At 43.4% G+C, this 26,305-nt stretch overlaps 2 protein-coding genes across 3 annotated transcripts in view; both read right to left on the minus strand.

Annotated features, from left to right (window-relative positions):
- Window positions 1–270: 270 nt before the first annotated feature.
- On the minus strand, window positions 271–10,870 carry dyrk3 (dual specificity tyrosine phosphorylation regulated kinase 3). The gene is made up of 6 exons (XM_023423707.2): window positions 9,977–10,870; window positions 7,846–7,955; window positions 4,113–4,318; window positions 3,707–4,013; window positions 3,150–3,566; window positions 271–3,048 (listed from the first exon to the last, which is right to left on the minus strand). The coding sequence occupies exons 1-6, from the start codon at window positions 10,017–10,019 to the stop codon at window positions 2,317–2,319; spliced, it is 1,815 nt and encodes a 604-aa protein (XP_023279475.1). The 5' UTR covers window positions 10,020–10,870; the 3' UTR covers window positions 271–2,316.
- A 2,348-nt stretch (window positions 10,871–13,218) lies between these two features.
- The window catches only part of rassf5 (Ras association domain family member 5), a 28,150-nt gene continuing 15,063 nt past the window's right edge, over window positions 13,219–26,305 (minus strand). Inside the window, exons 3-6 of one of the 2 annotated variants that reach the window (XM_087178578.1) lie at window positions 17,135–17,245; window positions 16,176–16,464; window positions 15,974–16,089; window positions 13,219–15,802 (exon numbers count right to left, since the gene is read on the minus strand). In XM_087178578.1, the coding sequence (XP_087034704.1) occupies window positions 15,659–15,802; window positions 15,974–16,089; window positions 16,176–16,464; window positions 17,135–17,245 (660 nt within the window). In that variant the 3' untranslated portion in view covers window positions 13,219–15,658. Of the gene's footprint in view, window positions 15,803–15,973; window positions 16,090–16,175; window positions 16,465–17,134; window positions 17,249–26,305 lie in introns of both variants that reach the window. The other variant, XM_023423708.2, reaches the window with a different exon arrangement.

Raw genomic sequence — 26,305 nt, forward strand, 5'->3', positions numbered from 1 at the left:
ATGAGAATTTACATTCCTTTTCATCTATTGTCTCACTATCTCTGCAGATCTCTCCAGAGAACAGAGCTTTCCCCAGAAATGAAGAGAAAATCAGATTAGAAAAAAAAAAAAAAAATCTTTAGGATTCATGGGCAAGGGTTCTTATCTGGCTCTTGGTGGACAGTACTTACTGGATTTTGCAGGTCTTGGAAACTCCGGCCTGTTAAATAGATACATTTCTGCTTTTACAATGTAAGCTAGCCAAACCAGAAATCACCCGACAGCAGCACATTTCAGTTAATAATCATTTTTATTTTCTTTAGAAAAAGAAACTATCACAACTTCATTTGGTTACTGTACAGTTTCTCTTCTCATAGTCACTCAGTCTGATAACAGGTTGTGATTTCATTTCATGCTGGAACACCAAACACCCTCCTACTAACGCACACCACTAGAACAACATGACAGTATACAATTTTCTCTTTTTCCACTTTTTGCTTTTTACATCCTCTGATATTCTGGAGTGAATAGCAATAGAAACCACTTCTATAAAAAATGGAGACAGAGTAGAAATCCCTGACAGTTTCACTGAGAAAACAGGGGACAAGAGAAAGAAGTCTTTGAGCGGTGTGGTCCATACCAACATGCACCGGGCGTGTCTGTGTGTGCGTGTCTGTGTGCGCGCGTTTTGGACAGCACCATAATTCACTATATATGTGTAAGTTTAAGAGGTTCCCTGCCCTACATGAGACAGAGTGGGAAAACCGAGAGAGAAAGAGGTGGTGGGGGAGGAGTGAGAATCTAGGTCAGATTGTGGAGCATGCAGACCCCCTTTGCAGACTCACTCGTGTCTGCATTCTCTCGCTCTCAGTGGACAGAACTGCATGCATGTTCATCTATAGTCGGGACAGAGGACTGTAAGTGGAACACAGTTAATATAAGATTAAGGGATGTATCAAGTATGTCTCCCTGAGAAACACGTCTTTCTGCAGTACCATAAAACCCCGCCTTTATCACTGGCCTGTCCTGTCAACTCATCTACACCTCCCCCAGAGAAAAAAAAAAAAAAAGATCTTGGCTCATATTAAACATACTGCCCTTCATATTACCCCATGATCCTTCTCGCCCTGCACCATTCTTCCATTAGGATTAATGCGCCACTGCCAACAATCACAGCAGCCAGTTAGGGGCATGGGCAAGTGACATTCATACAAACTTTAACTTTCCAATGCAACTTTCCTGTCAATCACCCCACAGGTGTGTATGTGCAATGACTTGCAGCTCTCCATCGCTCTGCCTCACACAACAGTCTCACGCAAACCAGTTTGTGAAGTACCGACTGTGACGGTGACACCTCTGTGACAGAGTTCGAGTGGAACTACTGTGCCCACCCCCCCACCCCGTTCCACTCAAACGGGGGAGTTGGGGGTAGGAGGGGGCTGTAAATAGGTTGTCCCAGGCCCTCTCAATGTCTCCCACAGTAGCACCACAAAGCTAAAGCACACACACATACTAACGTCACATATTGAGCTGACATGCAAGCACCAGGGTTCAGGAAAGGTAGAAAAAGAGCAAAATTAGAAACATGAGGAAGTGAAGACTTATTGCTAAAAAAATGTTTTCATAATTATTCACTACATAATGCCGATCCCCCCATTACCTGTGTGAAGGCATTTATGTTATATAAATACATGAGGGATAACTTTGTCAGTGTGTCAGGGCCTAAACACTAGAGCATGATTCTTTTTTTTTCTATTAACTGATGTTGGCTGAATAAATCTTTGTTTGCTAACTCTAACCTGATAAGAGTGATCTCTGTAGCCCTTTTCAAGTGTCACTCACATAAACGATTCCCCAGAAAGGGTGGCGTCCTATGAGTGTTAAGAGTGTGAAGTGAGGCAAGTGACAGTGTGCTTGAGTGTTTTTTACTAAAACACAACACTCACGTGACAACACACGCAGATTAAAAACATTTGCTCATTTATGAAGCTGTCCACTCACACAAGGAAGATTTTAAAAAGCATTATCTAAATCAAACCTCATCAGTTGGCTGTATACAGAAACTCCACAGCCGCTCAAGGAAATCCTCTGTATAAAAACCTTTTTTCAGAGTGTTTCTTTTATTGTCTCTCTGTCTGTATTCAGCTAATATTAAAAACCAGGAACTGGGGTGTCGACACCTCTCAGTAAAAAACAAATAAAAGAACAGCCAAACAAGTTTTAAAACCTAGGCTCCTCTTTCCCCTACACTCTGACTCCTCCTGAGAAGTGCAGAGGAGGAGGGAGTGGAGGGAGAGAGGAGATAAGAGGACTCTCTCTCTCTCTCTTTGCCTCCCCCTAAGAGACAAGTTTGGGAAGGACCGTGCGAAGAGGTATGGCCTCCCCTGAATCTACCATCATGTTGCTCCTCAGTTTGTTGTTGGCAGCTGTAGTGCCTAAGCCAGGCCCCCCTTTGGCCAGGATAGAGGGGAAGGAGGTGCTGTGGTGCTCAGGGAGTCGTTTTACTGTGGCCCCTTGACTCTTCTCTGTCCCTGGTAGGGGCTTGGGCAGCCTGCGATACAGCCAAGGGTGCCTGAGGGCCTGGCTAGGGGTGAGACGAGATGAGGGGTCCCAGTCCAAACACTTCTTTATGAAGTCAGTAAAGGTGGGGTCCTCGCAGCCCTTGAGGGCAGCACTCCACTCCTTGCTACCAGGAGGACCTCTCATCTTGCCACGGCGGGAGCGAGACCCCGTCAGCACAGTGGCCCCCGTGGGCAGGGTGTTGGCTCCGCAGTAGCGAGGGTGGCCTTTGGAGTTGATGAAGTTCTTTGCTCTTTTGGCCTGCTCCAGAACCTTCTGTGGAGGCATGCCCAGCAGCTCCATGACACAGGCCAGCTGGTCACCCTCATCCTCGCCGGGGAACAGGGGGTAGCCAGTCAGCAGCTCTGCCAGTATGCAGCCGAAGCTCCACATATCAATAGGAAGGCCATAACGTGAACCAAGAATCACCTCTGGAGCCCGATAGAAACGGGACTGGATGTAGGTGTACACTCGCTGGTGTTCAAAACAGCTGGAGCCAAAGTCAATCACCTGGTACACACAGGAATAGAGAGATCAGTATGAGTGAACATCAACATTAGATGTACACATGCAGTTTCACAAGACATTCATGAATGTACCAGGTGTCTTACCTTGATGCCACTACGTCCCTGCTGCTTGAGCAGGATGTTTTCTGGCTTGAGGTCACAGTGGATGATTCTGTGTCTGCTCAGGGCCTCAAGGCACTGCAGGATGGAGTGTGCAAACTTCCTGACCAGTGGCAGGCTGAAGCCCTGGAACTTGTTGCGCTTGATAAGCTCATATAGGTTCATGCTCAGCAGCTCAAAGGTCATGCAGATATGGTTGCGGAACGTGAAGTTTTCAAGCATGTGCACAACATTCATGGTGCCGTTACGATCCTGTTTGCGCAAGTGCTCAAGGATGCGGATCTCCTCCTGCGCCTGCCGGTGGAAACGCTTCTCATTACGCACCATTTTCAGAGCCAGGTGCTGCTGCAGTTTGTGGTCGTATACCTTTGCCACCTGGCCAAAGCTACCCTTACCGATAATCTGAAAAGCCAAAAGAGGGAGATAAAAATTTGGGGTGAGCAAAAAAAAAAAAAATCAAACATTATTAGCTTTACAGGCACTCGGTGTTATTGTAATAGTCTTTAAACACTTCACAGTATCAAAATATAAATGTGTCTGACCTTGAGAAACTCATAGCGGTAAGCCAGGTGGTCATGGGGTACGTGAATGTAACCGCCCTGCTCATCATCATAGCCACAGTTGTTGTTGCCTCCAGCAACGGCAGGCCTCTTCTTGGCATTGGGTCCCACAAAGTAGATATCTGGGTAGGAGTGGATCTCTGTCTGCTCCAGGGTGGTCAGTTGAGATCGGTACAGTCTCAGAGCCTGGTCAGGAGTGAGTGGGCCACACAGCTTCCCACTGTTCCCTCCACTCCCAACTCCATGTGTGCCGGAGGATTCAGTGGAGGAGCCCTTACTGGATTCAGTGCTGTGGCAAACGAGCAAGTGGTGTTACTGGTGCATCTAAGCATGCTTTGAGAGGTCTCTCTAAGATCCGAAGTTGTCTTTGTGTGTGCATCTTTCTCACCTTTCTACACTGTGCTCCTTGGACAGGCTGGAGACTGGGGCAGGTTTACTGGGCGTATGACCAGTGGTCCCACTGTTCTGAGTGGTTGCTGTAGTTATGGCATTGATCTTTCGATTATTGGTGGCGTCTTCATACAGGTACTTGACCTTCAGCTGGCCACCTCGCACAGTTACCTGATCCCTCATTACAGCCTTGTTACTGACAACCTATAAAGACAGAAAAACAGACAATGGACAAAAAGAAGAAAATTAGAAAATCCACTTGGTAAACACTCCAATGTAGTGTATTCGGTCTTTGAACAGGGTGTAGATGTTGTACTTTATTGTGTAGAAGAAGTGAATATATTAATATTATATATTAGGGTTAGGGTAGAGTTAAGAGAGGATCTCTCTCCGAGTATGTGTTTAACTACAAACTAGTGCTACATTATGTAAAACGGGGCTTTCCTCAAGTCTGCGAGAACTCAAGTGAAAGGTCGCTGAACACAATCATGCACAATACATTCCTTTGTTGGATGGAATTTTATCAATATTTCATATATATATAACAAAACAGAAATGGAGTAATTGCAATTTTCATGCTCATCTTACAAGCTAAAGGGTGTGTGTGTGTGTGTGGGGGGGGGGGGGCAGTGGCTTCCTCTGGGTCTATCTATTTACATATCACCACCACACACTAAACGGTACTTCAGTAGAAGTGATTTAAATATGGCCAGAGAAGAAAAGATACCACAGAAAGAGTAATGATTCACAATGAACTCATGATTCACTGTGCAAACAAAGTTAAAATGCAGGAGATCTAATACAAGCTTTTGTTTTGCTACATACAGGATGAAATATTAACTGCTAGCTTCAAAGTCATGGGCAGTAAGCCCCTAGCAGGGATGCAGCTAGCAGTGGATGAACCAGCACAACAGGAATTTCAAGAGAACAACAGGCCCACCTCCAACCAATACACATGCAAAACAACCTATACCCCTGCCTACTTGTTTGTTTGCTAGTTGCTAACAATTTGGTAAAAAAGTATATGTAATCTTTGGCTGAGCATTGCAAAAATTCTTAAACTTCGTGAAGTCCAGCATTTAACTTCTTGAAAGAATTTGAATAGTTATATGGGGTTCAATATGACTGCAAATGGTGGCTAGCCATTGTTACTCAAACCTACCACTCAGTTGTTATAAATTAGCACAAATTTTGAACATATTTGCCCATAAACTTTAAAAGTGTCTGACCGACCTTTGCTTAAGAGGACCTGAAAGGTTAGAAGAGTTTATGGAAAGCTCTAGACTCTTGCTCTCGCCTGCCAGTAAACAGCTTCGTTTCAGCAACCCCAGGAATTCATTCCTCCTCACTCTGTCTCTCCCTCTTTTCTCTCTCGCACAGCGGAAAGAACCTTCCACAAGATTATGGAGCACAAGGGAAATGACAGTCATTAAAGTTAGATTATACTCTTAAACTGTAGAAGCAGTGTGGCTGTTAATAAGACACGCTGACATAAACTCAGCATGGCCTTCCTATATGCAGACACACTGGAGAGGCATATTGACTGAGTCTTTCTGACTGTCTCGCTTTCACATGAACACTTTCATTTTAATGGCAGAGTGGTTTCACCCATCTGAGGGAGGGGCTTAATGTTTTTGTCCTGTGGAGCTCCTGACTTCAAGCTTGTACACACAGCTGGGCAGGTCTATGGCTGAACCCATGTCAGCTGATAAAGACAACACAACATGGAAACATACATTAAAAGTAGGTGTTGACATGTTCTACTGAGAGAGGACTCAGCTTGGGTTGTGTTTGTGTTGTAAGTTTGAGTCCTAAAATAGAGGTGGAATGCAGGATGGGTTTCCATACATGTAACCATATAGTCTAAACTTATTACAACAGCCCTGCTGCTGACCCAGGGTTTCATGCAGCTGTTGTCCCAAGGCTGTGCTACAAACACAGTGAATGTCATTGATTGAGCCCCTTCACCCACACACAAACGCTGGCATAAAAAAAAAAAATCAAAGTTTTCTACATGTGGAGCACCAACTGTGCTGGATTATTGATTGACCGTGCAGGGGGGCGCTATCAGAAAAGAAAACATTTTTAAAAGTGGCTAATGATGGGTATAAAAACAAGAGTGTGTAAATCTTCTTTAACAGTGGAGGTGGAGAGTCCTCTGTGTGTGCAAATCTGCATGGTGCAACAGATGGAGAAGAGCTAATCTCTTTGCTGTCAGAGAGAAACTAAGTATGCTTTTCCCTGTCTCTCAAGCGCACGCACACACACGCACGCACACACACCTCAACGCATGCAGGAGACATGCAGACTTTTGTCACACATCAGCAAATCATGCTCATGCAGAGACAGACGTTGGGTAACAGACATAAAATGATCTAGGGTGGTATCAGTTGCAGTGTTGAGCTGGACCAGGAAGTGCTACTACAATATATTTTATTAGTTTGTCCCTTCATCTTACAGAGAACCGGGATGACATCACTTTATTACTCTAATAGAGCACGAGGCAACTCTCTGAGCTCTGTACATGGTGAACTGGGGCGAGTTACTGTCAGTCACATTCAACAGAGGATATTACCTCTGCGAGCGTGACAGAAAATACAAAGGAAGAAGGACAGGACTAGAATAGAAAACTAGGCCTAACCTCTGTACAAGCCCGGTGATAGAGAATTACAAGAGACAGAAGAAGGGGAGGAGGGGGAGAATGTTGATTGGCGATTTTGTTTGTGGGTCACATTTTCAAGCCCAATAAATCTTTACAATATATCAAACCAGCCTTTTTTCCTCTGCTGGTGTGAGAGGACATGGTGTATCATTGTCTGTGTTTGTCCATTTTCTGCCAAAGGGGCTTTCAAGAAAGGCTAACATAGCAGGGAGATACCCCACTAGAGCTTTAACAATCATCTATTTTCAGTATTGGAAAAAAAGAAAACACTAATCGATCTATTAACGTTAAACATGTTGAAATAGACAAATGCCCACCATAAATTGTTACCAGATCTCAAAGGCATGTCCTTGTCTGGCCAATAGCCCAAACAGGTAATCAAAGTTATGAAACTTTAAAAGCAGCAACTATAACTATGAATCCATTGACTAAAGCATATAAACTGCATTTTATCAAAGCATGTATTACATCTGCACATCAAAAATGGTTTATGGCTGGTTCTTCTGTTATTTGTCTGACCAGATGACAATGATCATGTATGAAGCAACTGGAGACCATACAGTTACATAATGTACATTGGTGAATTAACAGCCTGTGAACTGTAAAATGCATTGTTATTAAATGATTTGCATGTTCAAATAACAAATGTCCACAGGCACAAATTGCTGTTTGATCTCTGCATTTACGTAAGCTTGACACAAAATGGCTACTTCACTTCAGCTAATGTGATACAGTCATGGAGAACTGCCCGCTGCAACACACATTCTTGTACTCCCCCCAGGCAGTCTATCAATATTACTCACATGATTACATTATTCTCACTGAATGGTATAAAACTTGACTGAATTACACAGGTTAGAGAAAAAAAGATAAGACAAGAGATAAGCTATTGATGCAGCAAAGCAAGACTGAGGAGAGGAGGAGGAATGCAAATGGGATGAACAGGAAGAGGGCTGAGTGGGGAATATCTCTCTGAGGAACAGGATGTCTGGAGACAGAGTGTGCTTCGGCACAGGAAATAGGGCTTTGCTGGCTTTGTGTGTATGTTTGTGTTTTTGTGTATACTTACTGTGTGTTTGGGCATTGGGGGCAGCCCAGACGGACTGTTTGTATCTGCCTCCTCCTTAAGGATGTGGTCTGTCCTCATGTACGAGTCATAGAGGCCGTCACCGTGGCGTGCTGAGAGGACAAAGATGAACAAATGAATTAGTGTGATAGTGTGGAATCGTCAAATCTGCAACACAAGACACACTCAGGGATAAAAGCAATCTAATCTCACTCCTCAGGGGCAGAAAATCCCTTGTTTGTTCAAACCAGGCAAAGTCTCATTGATTATTTCATCAATCGACCTACGAGTTCCAATAACTACCTTGAGACGCAAACAAATGATTTGGTTCGGCCCAACAAATCCCTAGAGTGAGCCTCAGCAGGACAGCCGACTGCAGACCAGTGGGGATGCATATTGTCTGCCACAACATCCTAACCCACATTTACTGTGAAAAGGCCATTATTAGCAGATACACCATTGAATCTATTGTGTCCAATACATTGTATCCAAGGCCAGGGCTCCGACCTGACCAGCTTAGATAGGGCTTAGGGTCTCAGATCGCTAGCGCTGCAAGTGGTATTATTGGCCTAATGGGGGTAACAGATGCCACTGTGACGACAGCATCTTTCCGTCTGCCCATCTGTCCATTCAGGCCGAGTCATGTAGTGCACACACCAGGTGTGCTCAGAAATAGAGCTCATATGGAAGGATGCGGGTGCCTGTCATTCAATAGTGCTGTGTATGCGTGTTCACCTCTGTGGCATCAAGCCAAGCACCTAATGTGACAAGATACAGACAAGAGTAGATGGATGAGAGGAGCAGTTACTGTAGGAGGAAGCCAGTTACTCAAATGGCAACCCCCCCCCCCATCAGCCTGCTGTTCATCTCAACAGTCATTTAATGTAAATAACAAGTTGCCTGTAAAAGCTGCCAGAATAACCGCCGATAGCTTGAAATTAGGTTGTACGCCATTTACGGTTATTGTTTTGGGTTAACTCATAAGCAAAGGGTTGGTGTTCTCTCTAACCAGCCCCTGAGAGTGTTGCAGCCATGTGCAGGTGCGTCAGAGCCCATGTCCCTTGCGCTGGCTCGTCAACAGACCAGCTCCGGGACAGATTAGACCTGCTGCCTGGATACAGACGCATTAGACCTGCACAGCACAGCAAACAGAGGCATTAGGGCTCTACATACACACACACAATATTAGGCAAGCACAGACCCCATTAGCCCTCTGCAAACTCCTAATCACTCAGTGGGGGCTCAGCACTCTCTGTACAGCATCTGACTTTGTCGTCCAGGCAAACTTTCCGGGGACATTTTTTTTTTTTAAATAGTCCAAACTTCTATGTAACCAAACATCCAGCCTACTACGTGCAGCTGGCGCTGAGCTCTCCGCACTGTGAAAATCCGCCTCTGTACAGCAAAGGGTGGAGAACAAGGTTCAAGCAAACAGACATACAGCTAATCATGTGTCATAAAACGTGTCAGTGGGGGTGTAGTGGGGCTTTTTGTCCTCCTCTTCCTGGTATCTCCTTACCGACAATATGTACATTATATAGCATAGGGTATGACTGAGGCTTGAGAGCAATGTAACAAAGATTTAAAAATTACTCGTGCCCCAAAACACAGGACACACAGACAAACAAAACTGAAGTCAGTGCCAATGTACTAATAAAACCATAACAACGATGGCAGTCATGGTGCAAATTACAAAACAGTTGTAAAAGAAGTAGCTGACAGACATGGAGCTTATCAAATCTTCCAAAAACATTCACAGGCACAAGTCTCGTGATTGATAAGGAGTCGCAAAGCAAAAGACAACATGTTTACAACCCGCGTCTTGTGAAATGCCCATGGCAGTGTGACATTAGCTACATCTGTCTGTTCTCCGTCCTCTGAATGATTTAAGCCAGGGGAGCCAAGAGAAAATTTTGTTAATCAGACATTTTAGGCACAAAGTATTTCTGTAAATGCCAAGAGCTGCTTGAGGATGAAACTAATGCCACAACATGACACTTAAAACACTTACTAATTTTTGTACAGTTAAAACAAGTCTGCATTAAACAAAAACAAGGCAAAAATACTTTGACAACGAAGGAAAACAAGAAAACAAAAGCTTCTGACAAAGAATGCAACTCTTTGTTGTGGTTACCTGTTGCTATTGGGCCCTCTGGTTTTCTGCTTATTATCATCATGATTGCAATTAATATGTGATGCCAGCATCCGAAGTGGAAAAAATCCCGAACAAAAAAGTGCAAAACAAAGGTTCAAACTAGAGTCACGTAGCAAACTTAGCTAACCTCATTTACAACTTTGCCGTGTTTGCTAATGAGTGGAGTCCCAGTACCTTTGAGCTGCGGTTTCGATTCAACTAACTCAAGTTATTTTCTCCTTGGGGTTACCTAGGTTTTTCTTGGCTTCGTGTGTAATTTATCCTTGTTTTATTAAAACCACCGAGTTGTGAATTCAGTGTGCTACTCTCACACTCGCCCTTGCTGACATGAGCCTTGGAAGCCGTTTGAAAAACCTGAGCAGGCGGTGGGGGTCGTTTCCCTCGGCTAGCTAGCCAGCTAGCTTGCACAGCCACAAAAACACTCGTCCGCCCGAGAGCCGCTCCCTCTGTTAAAAATAGTCTGAGTCCAAATATTACAGCTTGGTGGTCTGACCCGGGTGCCCCTCGCCTTTCTCTGTCGGTGCAGTGAGTCGATCCAGAGCACCATTCCCGTGCTTATTCCCGGTTAGCTGACTTTGTAGCTAGCAAATAGCGATGCTACCACTCGATGGACCCTCAGGATCGTGTCCTCCTTCGGGACAGCTTGGGGCTGCTTTCGCTCGTCTTCGGGGATGGCTAGCCAAAATAGGCTAGCTCGCTAGCTAGACTGATGCCCCATGTTAACTGCAGAAACAACCGGCGCATCCCCTCGCAGGAAAGCTTCACCTGTAGTCAGTGCAATAAAGTGGCAGTGTTTAATCCTTCTTTTCTGCCGTCGGAGTATCTTATTCGACTCAGCTGTGTGTTGTTGCTAAGGGCGTCTTCACTAAGCCTGGAGTCAGCAGGCACACAGAGTAGGGAGGGCGCAGGGCGGCGCTTAGCGTCGAGACAACAAGCAGAAGGGCGCCCCGCAGCGGCCAACAGGAGCACTGCAGAGGAGCCAATATGGATGTACTCAAGGTGCAATAATACACCGTACCTACTGTACTATAAAGCAAGAATTATGTATGAATTTTATTAGGTGCATACACCCAACAAAAAACACTAATGCAGTCTAATGCAACAGCCAACCTTATAATGTTTAGTTTATAATATGGTTAATACGTTTACTTATCGGTTGTAAGCAATTAATGAGACCTGACTAATGAATCAAGTCGTTAATAGTCGCTATTTACATTATAAAGCATTAGATTTTCATAGATTTATTATTATCGTTATTATTATTATTATTAACAACATATTATTATAACACCATTAGTTACTAACTTATGAACCTTTTAAAAGTGTTCTTTTTAAGAAAGTGATGCCATATATATATATATATATATATTCAGCTGTTTGCACACATGCCAACTATTCTTCATGTTCATGTTTTTCAAAGTGCAAAGCTTGAGACTGAAGGAACTAGGTAGGACAAACAATTGATTGACTAATAAAGTAGTTGATCAGTATGCAACTATTTTTTTGTGGTTTAACTGTTTAGGTTCTTTTTTATGCAAAAGGGCTAAAGAAAAATTCACTAGTTCTGACTTCTATTTGCTGGTGTTCTTAGTTCTCTATTGTAGTAAATTGAGTATCTTAAGGCTTTCCAGTGCTGGTCAGACAAACAGACAATTTAAGATGTCAGCTTGGCCTTTAGGATATTGTGATGAGCATTTTTCACAATTTTTTGACATTTTATAAACTGGACAAAGAGTCAGTTAATCAAGAAAATAATCTGCAGATTAACTGATGATGAAAACATCAGCCCTAGGGCTGGGAAGACCTCTCCTCAGGCCCTCAAAGTGCTGTTGGTCATTCGCTTTGCATACCCTGTGAGGAAAGCTGAACCGTAGATTGAAACTGGAGAGGATATGCCGATCTATACAGGTCTAGATATAGTTAGGGGCAGGGCAGAGGACAGACGAAGTGAGACCAGGCAGGCATGAGCAGGGGAACAGGCTAAATTCAGACAGTGATACATGCTGGGCAGAGGGTGATGCTAATCTTAGCTCTTTCTCAGAGGTGAGAAGAGGGGCCTGTCTATATTTGCTGCCATAAATAAGCATACTGACACAGTTTTAGGTGGTCCTCTGGGCAGCAGCCAGCCATTAAGGCCAGCTCGGCCATGCAGCTTATTCTTAGATGGTGCTGCATAAAGAGAGTAGGTTGACAATGCCTAAAAATTGATCTGCTTATTGCATTTTCCTTTCAAAGTAGAGTTCAAGGTATAAGTGTGTTAATTCTAATCACAACCAGTAAATTTACAACCACAGCATGAAACAGGACCAGGTGCAAAGCTACCTATAGGTCCTTGTGGAGGTTGGGGGCTGTAGCTGTATTTGGTCTGAGTGTCTGTGACAGACACGGACACCTGTGGGTTTATTGGTCTAGCACCTTATTTTGAATGCCCTTTGAAAACAGAATCAGACTAAAAACAGTGATATCAGGATAAGAATTGAAGAAACTGTGAGTGTCACAGCAAAACCTAAATGCCTTATCATGTGTAGCATATCAGAGCATATGAGAACAAAATCACAACCACCTCTATTTGGGTATTAACACGCATGTCTTACCATCTGCATGGTGACTATTGCACTTACAGTTCAGATGAAGTATTGCCACCTGCTGGTGAGTTGAAAGCAATACAAGTTGGTGTAGAAAAGGAGACGAGAGACTCGGCACTTCCTACTTAGGTTATGTTTGGACAACACCCAAACAGTGGTGGAGATCAGTCCCTCTTAAGAAAAGCAAACACATAAATAAATCTGATTCAACCAGCACTTAAATCCTGATTCTACTGTCTTCAATATCATGATGACATGCACATTGTAACTGTAATAAAAGTTAATGATATTATTTAATTTTCATTTATTTATTTTTAAAGACAACACACTTGAATCAATATTTCTGTAATGACTAGTTTGTTAAAGTAACTGAGAGGCATCTCTCTGGGCTTTCCTCTTGGATACAGTCTGCAGTTTATAACTTTCTGAGAATGACAGTTTCTGTGTGTGAAAATATTTTGTGTGATGTGATAGGCCATTCTGTGCCTCATGATGTACAGAGAAATACTGAAATATGAGACAACTAAAAATACAAAACTAAAAATCCTCTCACTGCCATAACTTCAAGTAATGTTTTCTAGTGCTGTAAGGCCTTAAGTGAAACCATGTACCTGAACACATGAGAAAATATAGACGTTTTCAATAAAGGGACGACCTTTTTATTTCATTTTGAAGTTCTGTACAGTTCTACTGGTATATTTATACACACCTCTTCAAATAAAACAAAATAAATTGCAAAAAAAGCATTAAGTCTCAACATCCTTCACATAATATCATGTGGATGGTGTGAACCATGAAATAAATAACACGCACGCACGCATACACACTCACGCACAGAGGGTTTGCTGGACAGACACATGAATGATAAGAATAGGGGACAGAAGAAAAGATACAACACCACCCAAGAAACGCATGCAAAAACACCCATACGTACACTCAGGCACCTGTGTGTTGAAACACACCTTACATAAATACACGGGGGCACGCGAAACAAAAGGCACTGCCAGCAGGAACAGCTTGGGCTTTGGGTGGTGATGTTAGAAAATGAACAGGTTTGGGTTTACTGAGAAGCATGTGCTTATGGACAATAGGCCTCATTTATCAGTATGTACATGGAATAAATGAAGAAACATAAGGATGTGTGAAAGTTTTTTTTTTTTAAATGATTAAATGCATTTGTTTTATGATATATGCATGCCAAATACTGTTTCCAACACAACCTCATTTGCAGTTGTAATGTGTTATATTAAATGTGCACTCAGTGTATTTGATACTTGATAAGTGAGGCCCAATCAGGGAGCGCTGATTACACACAGACTCTTACTATAAAACGCTATTCACATTTTCCTCACTGCCCTAGAAGAGCGTGCGCACAGACACACACACACACGCACGCACGCACGCACGCACACACACACACACACACACACACACACACACACACACGCACGCGCACACACACACACACACACCAACCAGTAGGAATGATACCAAAAGAATATTAATATTTGTAATAACAACAAAGTTAAACCTTGTCACTCTTTTTCCAGTGTCTACATAATACATATGCATTGCAAACACATCATTGGTACATCATAGCGATTATCACGAATTTTATATATTTTCTGTTTCTTCTTTTTTTGGGTGGAAGGTGGGGAGATAAAAGAAAACAAAAACAGAAATGCATGCCCAGCCCCAGAGGTGTGGGCCATTCAGTGTGACCTGCATCAATATGTGCAAAACAGAAGCTGGTTTAATTTTTACATACACCACCTTCAATTTAAACTTCCAAATGTCTCTTTTCCCTTTAAAATAGTCTAAAAACAGATCTGTCCCTCTTAAAGCTTTGGTGTAAAAAACAAAACAAAAAGAAAGCCCTCTCACATTCAAATGCAACCCATATACCATAGGTGAATTGCTTCCCTCAATAGGCTTTATTTGCATGTAGAGTTCATGCACAGTTGGTTAGATCGCGATTTAAGGTGGGAAAAATGGGAATGAAATCACAGTTATCATCTGAGAAGAGGTTAGGATTGTGTGTTTGTTTGGAGAAGCAAGGAGAGAGGTGGTAACTGGGTCGGATTGAAGCTCTCTCTGTCGAGTGAGTTGCCTGACAGCATCATCACACTAGTCTATCATTTGGCGTTTAAATGGGCGAATAAGAACAGATAAAAGTGTTCTAAAATAGGGTGGGAAAGGTGGAAGAGGGTTTTCTTTCCTCCTTTAAGTTCTTTCTTTGCTCAACACATGCTCCCTGAGAAAAATCAGAGAATGGATCTCACTTTTTTGCTTTCTTGTCCTTCCACTCCTTCTTGTTCTAAGCACTTAAAACAAACCCAGCCTTCTGCTTCCTGCCATTACTTCAGGAGAAGCACCGATAGCCAGTGCTTCAGCCCTGTCCCTAGACACCTCTCTCACTAATTCACACGCGTTATATTCCAGCAACAAAAATAAAACATCTGGTGATAACCCTATACATCAAGTCCAAGGGAAAAAAGAGAAAAAGAAACACACAGTATGATTGTCCTTCCATCCCAAAGAGATGCAGAAAAAAGTAATCATGCCTTCTGTTTCTATTCTAACTCTATGTGCAGGGGGATGAGCTGAAAGAGACTCATGCATAAGTAACACTTGCAGTAGCAGCAGCAGCAGTAGCAGAAGAAGACGGAATCTTTAAAAACACCATTGATTCACATCAGTCCCAAATGAGATCTCAAGTTGGAGTTTCAGATCTTTCTGTGTGTGTCCTTGGCAATGAAAACGCTACTTGTCCAATCAGTTAGCGGACCACACACCCTGTAGCCTTTCACGCCGCTTTCAACCCCTGATTCTCTCCTCAGGGAGTGGACGTATGGATGGTGGGGTGGGGTTGGGGTGGGAGTGGGGTCTTGTTTGTGTCCTGAGAAAGGGTATGCATCTGTGTGTGGATGTACAGTGTGTTTGTGTGTATATGTGGAGGGTGGAGACAAGTTCAGCTCTGGCTCCAGTCTCTGAATAGATCATGGGGTCTGGAGGGGTCAGTGTTCAGAGGGGCAGTCTCTCCCTGGGTTGAGGTCATAAGGTAACAGGTGAGGGGTCAGGGGTCATGTTGTTGTAGGGCCTGCTGTAGTTTCTGTCGGTACATGGTATATTTTTGCTTCACTGCCCGCACGCGCTCCGCCTCCTCTTTCTCCAGGATTACCAGGAAGTTTTGTAGCTCAGGGACAGAGAATGCATGCCACTGTTACAGGAAGAGAGAAAACGAGAGGAACAGATTAATAGGCTATTGCAGATTATTATTTTATAAATGTTTCCCAAAACAGCCAATTGCCTTCTACAGATACACAGTATCTTCCTGCAAATCGTAAGTGTGTGTATATGTGTGTTTGCGTATGTTTCCGTGCTTTCTCACCTCCACCTCTCCAGTCTCGTTTTCCTTGAGGACAAAGCTGAGTTGTTGTGGGTCAGGCCCGGCAATCAACCTCAGAAGAAGAGGACGCTCAGGCAGAGGAAGCTTCTGAAACAGATCTGCACACGAAAAGAAAAACAAGATTATTCAATGCTGTTTACTTGAATTCTGAAGATGAGCTGGTTACCGGGTGTCATTTCCTCACCCTGCCCGTCGCGGTGTGTCTGCCTGTACAATGCAAACTTGCGGGGATTGTCCAACACCATGAACTTCTTCAGCAAGCCCTGGATGACCTCTCTGGTGGTGGTCAGAGAGCTGATGTGGAGTTGCTTCACACATTCGCGTGGTATGTAGAAGGATGATCTCTTTTCACTCTGCTCGCAGTCCGTCCCCTCCTGATCCTCTGAGCCCGACAAATCCACAGCGGGGACTGTGACTGGTCGACTGAGCCTCAGGTGGACCTTAATGAAACCTGTGTAGGATCCGTCCGAAGCCTGGAAAAGAGGGAGATATATAAGGACACAGTAAGAGAGTGGAGGCACATTTTAGTGTTTGTTTGCACTATAGCAGGGATAGAGAGCAGTATTGTATGTGGTTCTCTAAAGAAATCTTTTGTCTTTCAGACATGAAAGTGCTATCGATCTTCTCATCTACAGTAAGTAGTAATGAAAAAGTGTATTTCTTAGAATATTTCTATTTCTTTAAAGTCACAACAACATGGAAACTGTTTTTGTTTTTTCATTTTTTTCTCCTTTGCCAGTGCCCAAGTTATTACATATATAATAATTACAACATATATATATATATATAATTAGCAGAACATATACGTATAATTAGCAACAAAAAACAACAAATATAAAAATCAATTTTCTTCTCTATTGTAGAACAGTTACTTTATGTCATGAAATCATGCATCTTTAATGGTTATTTCACAGTTAAATCACTTAAATTCACTTTACGCCATGTTATTCTTTTCTCTTTCTAATCAATTTCCTACTTTTGTTTACTTTTGGTCTAACATTTGTATGATTACTTTGTCCAAGCTGAACTTCCTGTTCTTATTGTCTAAAGTAAGAAAGAAAGGAAGTTCTAAAAGTCCACTTTCATTGTTGGTCTGACATTAAACAGTACGTTCACCAGCTCCAAAAAGTTCTCAAAACTCACCAGTTTCATGCCATTTTCAGTGACTTGAGAGTTATACGCTTTTATCCTGGTCTGCACCTCTTTCTCTGACAGGTCTTTTGTCCCTCTGGCCTCCTCCTCTTTCGTCTCATTCTGCTGTAGCATGAAAGAAAGAGAAAATGTCAGCCTTGCAATATTAGAGTACTAGTTTGTTTTATTTTTACCAGCAGATGGTGCTAAGTCCTGTAAAAAACAAATGGTTTATCTTGCTTTGCTCAAGTTTATGAATAGATATCTGAACACACCAGAGTCAAGTTAACTGAATCCGCCCTGTACCAATTTAAAAAAAAAAAAAAAAAGTGGAGTGACTGATTCGCAGGCATGTTGGTCATCACATTTAGTTGAAAAAGACTAAACAGCATCTAGGCTTCCTGCTTTGTGTGGCCTCTCTCAACAACAATATCTCTTAACAACCTCTAAAGATAACACTTCCCTTTTCCATCCTCTGTTCTCAGAAAGAAAAGCTACTGCCCTGATTTTAGGAAATGAGGATTCTCATTGACACTTCACTCGCTCTTCCTTCTCAATTTTGCAGCTCTACATGGGGACAGGAAATATTGTGAATGGAGCAAATCACACATTCAGCATCACAGTCTCTCTCTCTCTCACAGTTACTCATTTCCCTCTGTGACTAGGAGAGAGAGAGAGAAAGAGAGAGAGAGAGAGAGAGAGAGAGAGAGAGAGAGGGAGAGAGAGAGAGAGAGAGGGAAGAAGCAATGAAAGGAGGAAGGGAGGGAAGAAGTGAGGAGAGGGTGTCATGAAGGGGGAGGCAGTGAAAGAAGCGAGTAAGGGGTAAGGACTGATGAAAGAGTGGCTGCTGAGCCAGCCTTAGCAACACAGAGTTTGACTAGGTTATTTATAGTACAGTGGGATGCATCCTCTCTATCTCACAATAGCTTTTTTTTCCCCATTCTCCTGTTTGTGTGCATTTTCTGGGGCAGAGACAGAGAGAGAGACAGAGAGAGAGAGAGATAGGGTGTGTGTGTTTGAGAGAGAGAGAGCGAATGCAGGGCAGGAATGGTTTTCTGTAGGGGAGTCCTCAGGTTGTGTGATGAAGTCACTGTTTCATTCAATACAGATGCAGTGTACACACACTGCAAGTGCATGCGTTTCTCTGTGTGCTCAAGCGTATAGATTGAGGCACATTGTGGAAATAAACTACACACACACACATACACACACAGAGCACGAGTGTAGCTTCGCTCATCCTGGAGGACAGTCAGCAAAAAGAGGAGATAACATTATAACATTTGAAATTCAAGGCTGGCGTTCGGAAATATGTGTCCGTTTGTGAAGAGAAACAATCTGGAACATGGGGATTTTGCTGATCACATAACTCATTCATGTTGTTGCAGCCTTTATCTCTCTTCAACACTTATCATCAGCCACTCCTCTGTGCAATGTAGTCCTGCTATCATGGTAAATACTCACACTGCAGTGAAACAGCAGTGAGAGAAGCTGATGCTATTATGGTTACTGCATGTCACAAATAATTGCCTTCTAATTAGGACAAAAACCAGATTTAAATGTAAGAGTTATCAGGCCTGGTTCTGTATCTGTGCACGCAAGATCTAATCACATTGATATATGAATAAAATGAAAAGCCACACATTTAATGAAACTCTGTTGGATAAACAAGTGTGAATGGTGGAATCTAGGGTTAAGAAAAGAATCTGAGGGACATGGAGGAGTTGTGGAGGAGACTTGTATCTAAAAGTCCTCCCAGTCTAAATCAACAAAGTGGAAAGAACCTTGCAGGAATTCCTGCGTTTGTATGCAAGTTTCTAAATGTATCAGAGGCAGTGCCCTGCCCTCCCTTTCTGCATACCAGTGAGAGTGGTCAGAGGACAATAGAGAGGGACAATAGTGCAGTTTTCGCCCCTGAGAGTTCCACAAAGTCCTGGGACACTGCCCTGAATGGACCTGGTCATGATGAGGGGGCCAATGACCGGCAAGACACAGAAACAGAGAGATGTGAAGAGGCTCGAGATGTCTGCACTGTGGTTACTAGAAAACTACTAGGACTCTGGGGGGACTTCCTAGATTTTCTTTTCACTCATTAGTATACACTGGGTGATACAGTAGCTATGAATACGCAAAGTAATACCACTGACCTTATGGTTTGCTAGCACATTCATAGATATACTAACACTATATCATTGATTCAGTGTGAGTGATGCAGCCAGGTTAATCTTCTGAAATATTCTTGGTACTTTACAGTCTTTGATACTACATGTATAGACTTCCATTGCCCACTGTGCTCACACCATGCGTTTATTTTATGATAATTTGTCCAAGATTTTCCAATCTCATACGCAAAACGGTCACATTTTGCTGAATGGCATTTTAACATTTTATCTATTCGCTATTCATTTTTAGTTTTCTTACGAGTTCTTGTTTTTGCACTTTTGAGCTCACACTTTATTGCTATCTTTTGTGTTAGTTTACTTCAAAATACACGGTGGCATTGAGCTCCACAGAAACAATGTAACTTAACTACAAATATTTAGTTTATACTGAATGAATATGACAATGAAAGGTCAATTTGATCCATTAACTTCTGGCTGTAACAATTGCCTGATAACAGCCTTGATAATAACAATAATGTTGCAGGTGAAATAGGCTGGACCAGACCATGCTTTCCAGTTTAATGGTGTCATTCAGGAAGATGCTAGGCATCTTAAATGTGTAAGATATCTAGGACTGTTACATAAGGGTCCCACACACACACACACACACACACACACACACACACACACACATGTATACATGCCATCTAGATACACATAACCCTCAGGGTGACAATGGAAAAGTGTTGATGCTCTCACTCTGATGAGATCAGACAAGAGAGGTCATGTGACTGCTTGAAATGTCACTGTAAAGTACTTAGTGTTAAAACCTTGTGACAAACCTGTCTGTGCATGTGTGTGTTTCACCTGATCACCTTTTCCTTAACCTGAACCTGCTCTTGACTTTGTCAGTCAAACCTGTACCTGTGTGTTTGTGTGTGTGTGTGTGTGTGTGTGTGTGTGTGTGTGTGTGTGTGTGTGTGTGTGCCATTGACATCATGATCTTCAGCAAACACTAGACTCTTGGATCTATTACAACTGGCCTGTAAGTCAGAGGACATGATGAACTCTGCCAGAATTAATCTAGCAACAGTCAAATAATAAAAGCCAAAAAGATGTGGACAGAATTCAACAATCACACATCAACATGCACACCACACACACACACACACACACACACACACACACACACACACACTGCTAACAGCATGTGCTAGCATAACGCCTTTACTGGGTCAAGTGTTGAGAAGAAGAGGCACGATTGAGAACACACACGCTGATTCTATTTCACAGTTCAGAGACTGCTGCATGCCAGCACTGCCAGCAGGACACACATACAAGTGTACACACACACCAAACACACACATGCATACACAACAGTGAAAATATTCAAACAATTTGCCTATTTAAAATGAGCGTAGTACACTGTATAATACAAGATCACAAGTACAGGTCCTGCATTCAAAGTTTCACTTATATACCTGTGAAACATAAGTCATTATCAAAAGTAAGTGTACTCTTAATAAAGAATAAAGCATCAATTCAGCAACTTATTTACTATAGTGTTGCCAAGCAGAGTTATGCATCATGTTTTAGAGTTTATAATATGTTTTGTACAAACAATCTATATCTGTGACATAACTAACTATTCCCAAAAAAAAGCAGTGGAGTAAATATATCATATTTGCACCTGAACTGTGGTGGTATGGAGGTGTAAAGTTGTACAAAATAGAAATATTCATGTTAAGTATCCCTACTTCAAAACGGCACAGTACATGATAAGTACTGTGCATAAGACAGCGATGTTCATTGCATCAAAAAGCAGACCAGAGAATACTGCACAAACCCCTACGCTCTACAGTGGTACACCCACGTATGTGCACGCACGCACACACCCACGCGCACACACCCACGCACACACGCACACACACACACACACACACACACACATATATACACAAGACACATAAAAGCTGGCTGGCTTATCTGGAGCAAAAGGCTCAGCTCTGGAAATAATTCATAAAGAAAAGAAGATCTGACCTCCCCTTCCACTGTTTGATGAATGTAAATATCTCCCCATGTGTCTGTGTACATAAATGCATGGATGGAAAAAGACTTAACACATTGACACATATTGAATGCCTGTACAAAAAAAAACACGATGTCTGTATTCACAGGATGCCACACAGATCTTTGCATATCTCATTTCCATATTCAAACACAGGAAAGTCGAGGGCTCTTTCTGGGAAAATGCAGCACACCACAGGGCTACTTTGGGTGCCTACAATTACTATTGTCGATGTAGAGCAATTCTCTCTCATGTTCACTGGCTAATAGTCCAGCTTTATTATTTTTCACACCATATTTATCTGGCTGTGTGGTGCCAGAGAAATCAGTCGCCATCAGCTGGCAGCCTCTGCGCTGACAGCCCAGACAAGCTAACCCCAATACCCTTGTGTCTCAGCATGGCAGCAATCCTAACTCCACGCGCTGACAACACAGCTGGTCAATTATTCAGAGATTATACCTTCTCCAAGTCAGACACCAAAAGCACTGCCAGGATAAGGACAGTAAGAATATAATGGGGCAGAATATGTTTTGCATGAGTGAAAATGTCTGTGTAGAATTCCATCTCCAGGTTTATTGTGCAGCCAGAAACACAGTCTCACTCTTCTCTCCTTCTTTTGCTTTAGAAAATCAATCAATCACCTAATGTGCATCAAGACCCAACGACAAACAAGCAGCACCTGACACCCTGCAGAGCCAGCAGCGTACAGTGTATACTGTAGTTAGAGGCCTGTATATGACACACTTCTGTGTGAAGTATTTGAATGTACAGTAGACCAAAACAAATTCTCAGGAAGTGCTCAGAGGGAGCCAACAAAACCATGAGTTGCTATGGTAACTAGGAAAATGGTTTTGCTACAGTGGGTAAGTAGTTGTCCTGCACACACACACACACACACACTCTCTCTCTCGTTCAAGTGCAAAAGTACTTGCTTTGTTTCTACGGAAACCTCTCCCACGCAGCGTAGAGAAGAAGCCTCTATGGAATCTGTAAGCTAACATCGTTAGCTCAGTATTTCTGCTAAAACACAGCACACACATGAGCTCTGTCGACTGCTGCAGGATGAAACCACCCTGCAGTACGTCTTCAGTCTCCAAACAGTGTTTTCAGACTGTGATGCTAAATCTATGCTAGCCATTCACATGATAAACAAGCTGCCAAAAGGCATCAAGGCTGATGAACAAGGCTGACAGGACGACAGATCAATGTTGCACAACACATGGCTGACAGTAACCCCTTCCTACACTCTCACATACATTCACACACACCTAGAGGCCTACTTAAGCATGCACAAACACTACCACTTCCTCTCCACACTTCTGCTTTTTTGGGTGTATGTTTTTGATATAAATGGCAGTTTGATTCCCAGCCCAACTAAAACATCAACCATCTGACCCATCTGAGCTTGTCTAACTCTCACAATCTCATCTATCAGTGTTAATCTGATTCTGTACCTTCGGCGCAGGCCTGGGCTTGCGGAAGAACGAGGTCTTGGCTGTGAAGAAATTGAAGTCTTCGCACTCATCGTCCAGGCTGCAGTACCCGCTGCTCATACTGTTACTGCTGGTCATGGGGGAGGTCAGCACTGTATTGACAGTCATGGAGAGGTCCAGAGATGGGCACCGGCACAAGAACAGCACCACAGCAGCACGTTGGCGGCTTGAGGAAGTGCTGGTTTATCTCGAAAGGCAGGGCTGATGTGACACTCAGCCACAATCAGAGTCTACAAGCATCTAACTGTTCTTTACTCATCCAGGAAACGTCAGTGCTCCTCTGCTGATGCATCCAGGGAGCTGAAGTCCCACCTGTGAGGGTGAGACAGGTGAACTCGGCTCAGATTCGGCGCTTTGCCTGCCACCGGAGAGTGGACCAGGAAATTCGAGAGCAAGCACAGACGTGTCACTTCCTCCTGACGTGTGTCTGCGCGTTTGTGTGTGTGGGCTCTGACACCAGTGTCACAAACACGTACAGACCATACAGTATGTGCACCTGGTCATTTGCAGCTAAACATACACATATGTACACACTCTTACACAACAACTAACTGTGTCACATAAACACACGCACACATAGGCACACACTGGTGTCACGGAGTCGGTTTACAGGTTGGTTTCAAGTTAACCCCGCTCACCTGAGAGCACCTGTTATACCCGCAAACTAACACTCGTAAAAGCATGCACGCAATACCACATCCTGCTTTGATCTCGCTCTGTGTCTCGGTGAGGAGCCACTACAGTGCTGTAGGTTCAGTTCAAGTCCTGGTTGCAGCAGCAGCTCAATTATCCTGTCGTTTATGTGTGTGAGCATCCATCCCTCTCTTGAGTCCAGAGTCAACAGTAGCAGAACATCTCTTGGCTGCAGCTACAAGACGTTAACAGACCATATACCACCTCCTCTCTCCTCTTCTCTCCGTTGCTTTGGCAATACTACCAGAGAGACGGATGCCTCCCACTCAGCCTCTCTCGATTTCTTACTCCCTCCTTCTCCTCTCTCTCTCTCTCTCTCTCTCTCTCTCTCTGTCTGTCTTTGTGCCCGCTTTGCTCGCTCACTCTCTTGCAGTCTTGCTCAACCATCTGTGGTTGAGTGTGTTATCAGCCTGCAAGCACCCTCCCCCTTCTCCCTCCACTCTCTCTCTTCCTGCAAACGACTGCACCCTGCAGAGCACAGCCACTTCCTCTTACACAGAGAGAGAGAGAGAGAGAGAGAGAGAGAGAGAGAAAGAGACAGAGAGAGAGAGAGAGAGAGAGAGAAAGAGAGAGAGAGAGAGATAGGCATGGTTAAAAAGAAAGAGAAATGATGCTGAGTGAGAGATATGAAGCCTTGCAGCTCCTGTTTTACATACGTAAGAGCAACGGTGACAGGAAGCAGCTCAGAGGCTGAAGAAGATGGCTGCTTTGCTACTGACATTATAATGAAGCATGCAAAGGAATAGAAACCACTACAACCACTGTAAACATGTAGCACTTTTATGTACGTTTATGTAGGAACACAAAATAATTAGTACTTGCTCATCAACACCCAAATCAATCGGGGAAAGATAGGGTATAACAAAACTGAGAAGCAGCTGCACTACCAACGCTGAGTTGTTGGTGGAGGGGTGGGCTCACAGTGCTTAAGGTGAGATTAAGAAAATAATGAATGATTACCATCAGGATAGGGATTACTGTGACCTCTAACCCTCCACTGACCCTACATCTGCCCTCTGACTCTGGCAGTGACTCTCTTGTCAAAAAGCAGCTAATGCTGCTGCCACTGTTGAGATTGATCGCGCATGTTAGCATCTGTCTGCACATGCTGTTTCTGTGTGTTGTAATATGATTTTGAAAATCTATTCAGGCATGATTATAGGAAAGCCTATATGCTGCTGGAGAGCTGCAGCAGACAGGGACAGTGTGTCACCTTTTCATCGGGTGTCTTTCTGTCAGGTTTGAGTCAGCCGAAGACTGATTACCTGCAGCTTTCCCCCTTGCTTCCATCAGTGTAATCACTATGGGAGAAGGCAGCGTGCAGGGGGTGGGATGCTACACACAAACACACACACATGCATACTGAACAACACTCCTGCTGGTTTTTAGTCGATGAAGCCTGGACAGTCTACCACATGTGTATTGTGACTGCGGCAGTGTCTGTGTGTATTGGGGGGGGGGAAGGGATCAATTTCTGCTGATGCACAGACAATAAGGACCTGTAAAGACAGAGGAGAAAGAACACACAACTACACACACACACACACACACACACACACACACACATTCAGAGCTGCAACTATAAAACAGAGGGGAAGAAAGGGGGACTGCAGGAAATGAACTTTCATCTCTCCTCTTGTCTGCAGTAATGGAGAGTGTGGAGAGAGACAGGCCTTAGTCATAGAGAGTTCACATACCTCCAAGACAGACATCATCAATGCTCACTTAACTCTAAAAAAACTGACTCATTATTTTGTTCCAGTAGATTTTGTATATTCAAAGAAATGGCAATGGTTTTTGAGCAGTCCTTGCCTGGCCACAAACAACCAAACACATGTTTGGTAAAAGACATTTGGTAAAATTTTATGCTATTTATCTTCCTCCTCCTCACTCGCTCCTGTTCTCACCATCTCCATCAGCGTGTTTCAGAGCAGCATGATTGTGTATATTTGTTCACGCTCTCTAGAAGCGGAGTAGTACCTGGCACACTACCAGGGGTCTAATTCTGTGTTATCTGCCCCCTGAGCATAGAGTAGCTGCCAACATTCTGCTGCAGGGCTGCAGGGTTATCCAGATTTCTCTCGTGCATGACATCTGAATCTGTATATATATATTTGTGTATGTGTGTGTGTGTGTGTGTGTGTGTGTGTGTGTGTGTGTGTGGACCACATTGCGTGGGTGACTGAGGCTGGGATGCCAAGAGCAGTATGCAGGCTTACGCTCTCTCTGATTCCTGTACACACACAAAGAGTGGGTGCACATAATTACTGTATCACTGGATATCCTGTGGCTCGTACTGTACGCAAGTATGAAAGCTCAAATGATAGATTTTGAGTTTAAGTTGGTTCCAAACATTACAATAATGGATAACTAAATATATTCCACTAGGATACAAAAACATCTGAGAACAGCTAATAGCTAATAGAGCTATGCAAAAATAAAGACAGCAATTGTACAGCGGGGAGATGACAGAGAGACTTCAAACAGAAAGATGAGAGCCAGAGAGCAGGCAGGAGAGTGGGAGGGACATGAGATGCTGACGTGACGTAGCAGATTCTGTCCTGAGAACATTCTGTGACCACAAAAAGCAAATGAGCGCATGTATAAATTTATAAGCAGACAGCTGAGGAGTTGGGGCAGCTTGTTGTGAAAGAGGAGGATGGTTATGTAAAAGTGTAGGCTTGAGGAGATGCTGCAGAATGAACCCTGACATTACCCAATCCTGACTCATGCGCACTTCTGCACGGGTTTGCAAGTGCTTGCATTTCGTGAGCAGCCGAAAAATGCCAGACATACCCTAAAGCCCCCCCACCCCACCCACACACACACA

Source organism: Seriola lalandi, unplaced genomic scaffold, assembly GCF_002814215.2.
Source record: "Seriola lalandi dorsalis isolate HSWRI2012SDOR001 ecotype SW California unplaced genomic scaffold, Sedor1 jcf7180002054692, whole genome shotgun sequence".
Lineage (NCBI taxonomy): Eukaryota > Metazoa > Chordata > Actinopteri > Carangiformes > Carangidae > Seriola > Seriola lalandi.

Bases quoted from the DNA above. Each gene is read 5' to 3' on its own strand.
- dyrk3 (XM_023423707.2), bottom strand. From the start codon at position 10,019: ATGATGATAATAAGCAGAAAACCAGAGGGCCCAATAGCAACAG. The intron at 4,014-4,112 runs GTGAGAAAGATG...CGTTTGCCACAG, and splicing joins AAGGAGCACAGTGTAGAAAG to CACTGAATCCAGTAAGGGCT. The intron at 3,049-3,149 runs GTAAGACACCTG...TGTGTGTACCAG, and splicing joins AGGGACGTAGTGGCATCAAG to GTGATTGACTTTGGCTCCAG.